The 3166-nt window shown below is 52.3% G+C and overlaps 1 protein-coding gene across 1 annotated transcript in view; it reads left to right on the forward strand.

The window, feature by feature from the left end:
- Window positions 1-322: 322 nt before the first annotated feature.
- LOC105984193 (histone H3.v1-like) overlaps window positions 323-3166 on the forward strand; it is a gene marked incomplete at its 5' end in the record, with an annotated part of 8391 nt that continues 5547 nt past the window's right edge. Inside the window, 3 exons of the mRNA XM_013014297.1 lie at window positions 323-415; window positions 978-1055; window positions 1957-2089. Of these exons, the coding sequence (XP_012869751.1) occupies window positions 323-415; window positions 978-1055; window positions 1957-2089 (304 nt within the window). The remainder of the gene's footprint in view (window positions 416-977; window positions 1056-1956; window positions 2090-3166) is intronic.

Consider the following 3166-nt stretch of genomic DNA (forward strand, 5'->3'; position numbering starts at 1 on the left):
CGGAGAAGGAAGAGGATGTGGAGGAGGAGGAAGAACAATAGTAAGAAGGGGAGGAGGAAGAGGAGGAGCAACAGATAGCGGAGGAGGAGGAAGTGGAGGAGGAGGAGGAGGAAAAGGGGCAATAGAAATAAGAGAAGAAAGAGGGAGGAAGAGGAAGAAGGAGGAACACAAAAAGGTAGTGAAGGCAAAAGAGGGAAAAAAGGAGGAGGAAGGAGAAGAAGAGGAACAGGAGGAAGAAAGAGACATAGAGGAGGAAGAGGAGGAAGAAGAGGTGGAGGAAGAAGAGGTGGAGGAGGAAGAAGAAGAAGAGGAAGGGGAAGAAGAAGAAGAAGAACAAGAGGAAGAGGAAGAAGAGCTGGAGGAAGAGGTGGAGGAAGAAGAGGTGGAGGAAGAGGAGGAAGAAGTGGAGGAAGAAGAAGAAGTGGAGGAAGAAGAAGAAGTGGAGGAAGAAGTGGAGGAAGAAGAAGAAGAGGTGGAGGAAGAAGAGGAGGAAGAGGAAGAAGAGGAAGAAGAGCTGGAGGAAGAAGAGGAGGAAGAGGTGGAGGAAGAAGTGGAGGAAGAGGTGGAGGAAGAAGTAGACGAAGAGGTGGAAGAAGAAGAGGAGGAAGAGGAAGAAAACTTTGGAGGGAATGAAGAAACAGAGGAAGAAGGAGGAGAAAGAGGAAGAAGAAAAAGAGGAAGAGGAAGGGGAGGGAGAAAAGAAGGAAGAGAGAGCAAAGAAGGAATAGTGAGAAAAAGAGGAAGAGAGAGCAAAGAAGGAAGAAAGAGCAGAGAAGGAAGAGAGAGCAGAGAAGGAAGAGGAAGCAAAGGAGGAAGAGAGAGCAGAGAAGGAAGAGGAAGCAAAGGAAGAGGAAGCAAAGGAGGAAGAGAGAGCAGAGAGGGAAGAGAGAGCAGAGAAGGAAGAGAGAGCAAAGGAGGAAGAAAAAGCAGAGAAGGAAGAGAGAGCAGAGAAGGAAGAGAGAGCAGAGAAGGAAGAGAGAGCAAAGGAGGAAGAAAAAGCAGAGAAGGAAGAGAGAGCAGGGAAGGAAGAGAGAGCAAAGGAAGAGGAAGCAAAGGAGGAAGAAAAAGCAGAGAAGGAAGAGAGAGCAGGGAAGGAAGAGAGAGCAAAGGAAGAGGAAGCAAAGGAGGAAGGAAGAGCAGGGAAGGAAGAGAGAGCAAAGGAAGAGGAAGCAAAGGAGGAAGAAAAAGCAGAGAAGGAAGAGAGAGCAAAGGAAGAGGAAGCAAAGGAGGAAGGAAGAGCAGAGAAGGAAGAAAGAGCAAAGAAGGAAGGAAAAGCAAAGAAGGAAGAGAGAGGAAAGGAGGAAGAAAGAGCAGAGAGGGAAGAGAGAGCAGAGAAGGAAGAAAGAGCAAAGAAGGAAGGAAAAGCAAAGAAGGAAGAGAGAGGAAAGGAGGAAGAGAGAGGAAAGGAGGAAGAGAGAGGAAAGGAGGAAGAGAAAGAAAAGGAGCAAGAGAGAGAAAAGGAGGAAGAGGAGGAGGAGGAAAAGGAGGAAAGGGGAGAAGAGGAGGAAGAGGAGGAGGGAGAGGAAGAGGAAGAGGACATTGAAGTTTGGGGGGGACACAATGACACGTGCCCCTGGACGGAAGCAGTCACTGCATCCCCCAGGGCCCAGTCCTCGGGAGCCCTGACCTGAGCCGGGTCGGCCGAGTGGGTGGGAGGAAAGGAGGGAGAGTGCTCCTCTCCTGAACTCAGCTGGGGGGGTGCTCCTCCCTCCCAGCCCCCCTGAGGTTCAGCCCCAGGGCCGCCCTTGCACGCATGCACACGCATGCACGCACACGCATGCACGCACCCAGCGGACACCCAAGGCCCCGGGGCCCTCGGGGGATGCCTGAACGAGTCTCCCCGGCCCTCTCTGTTCCCATACCCCCCTTCCTGTCCTGGAAGTTTTGAACTGGACACATGCCGGCCGGGTGAGTTGTCCCTGCTGGAAACGGAGGGGTGGATGCGTCTGCCTGTAGAGAGACAAATGTCATCCCGGGGTTCGTGAGACGCCGAAACCAAAGCAAGCCGAACCCACAACACCCCATCCCTCCTTCATCCGGCCCCTGGGAAACGGCCGGGGACGCCCTCCGGTCAAGGACAAAGTGCTCGGTGAGCAGTCATGGCCACATGTCGCTCTTTTCTTCCTTCTGGCTTCCTTTCATTTATCCTATTAGAGAGAGAAAGAGAGAGAGAGAGGGAGAGGAGAAAGCCCGAGCACAACTCCAGCTGTAGAATAACGAAGCTGCGAAGCATTTGCTATTTAACCTCCATGTCATCAGAGCATGGAGAGCTACATGCTGCGATGAATGGTCCATTTTTCCATTCTAAATAAAAATGTAATTCCGCTAATTGATCGGACGGATCTGTGCGCTCCGGAGCTCGGCTCTGCTTTCCTTCTTCCCCCCACACCCCCCTCCTCCATAAGAGGACCAAAGTATTGGGCTCTGAGAGGAGGAAAGCGGGGAGCCCGGGGTGGGGAGACAGAGAGAGGAGAAGTTCAGGGCATGGGCATCTTGAAGGCAGGAGTATGAGTTTGTGGGAAATTCAAGAGAACCAACCACCGGCCCCTCACCACGCATGCACACACGCATGCACGGCCATTCCTGCCTGGTGTCATTCCTAAGCCGTTGAACGCAAGCATTGCATATACAACGTCCTGGTCACGATGGTGGGAGGGGATCTGCCCCGTCCCCAGGATGCTGCCCCCCCCATCCACCTGCATTCACAGGGGCTATGAAGTCAGCCATCTTGGAAGCATCCCTGATTACCTGGATGGGCCTTAAATCCTCCGCTGGGCCTCTGCTTCCCCCATTAACACAAGGTTTTCCCTTCCTTCCTTCCTTCCTTCCTTCCTTTCTTCCTGCCTTCCTGCCTTCCTCTTTCTCTCTCTCTCTTTCTTTCTTTCTTTTTCTCTTTCTCTCTTTCCCTCCCTCCCTCCATCCCTCCCTTCCTCCCTCCCTCCCTCCCTTCCTTCCTTCCTTCCTGCCTTCCTACCTTCCTCTTTCTCTCTCTTTCTTTCTTCTTTCTTTTTCTCTTTCCCTCCCTCCCTCCCTCCCTCCCTCCCTTCCTTCCTTCCTTCCTTTCCTTCCTTCCTTTCCTTCCTTCCTGCCTTCCTATTTCTCTTTCTCTCTCTCTTTCTTTCTTTCTTCCTTTCTTTCTTTCTTTTTCTCCCTCCCTCCCTCCCTC

Source organism: Dipodomys ordii, unplaced genomic scaffold (genome assembly GCF_000151885.1).
Source record: "Dipodomys ordii isolate 6190 unplaced genomic scaffold, Dord_2.0 Scaffold23, whole genome shotgun sequence".
NCBI classification, from domain to species: domain Eukaryota; kingdom Metazoa; phylum Chordata; class Mammalia; order Rodentia; family Heteromyidae; genus Dipodomys; species Dipodomys ordii.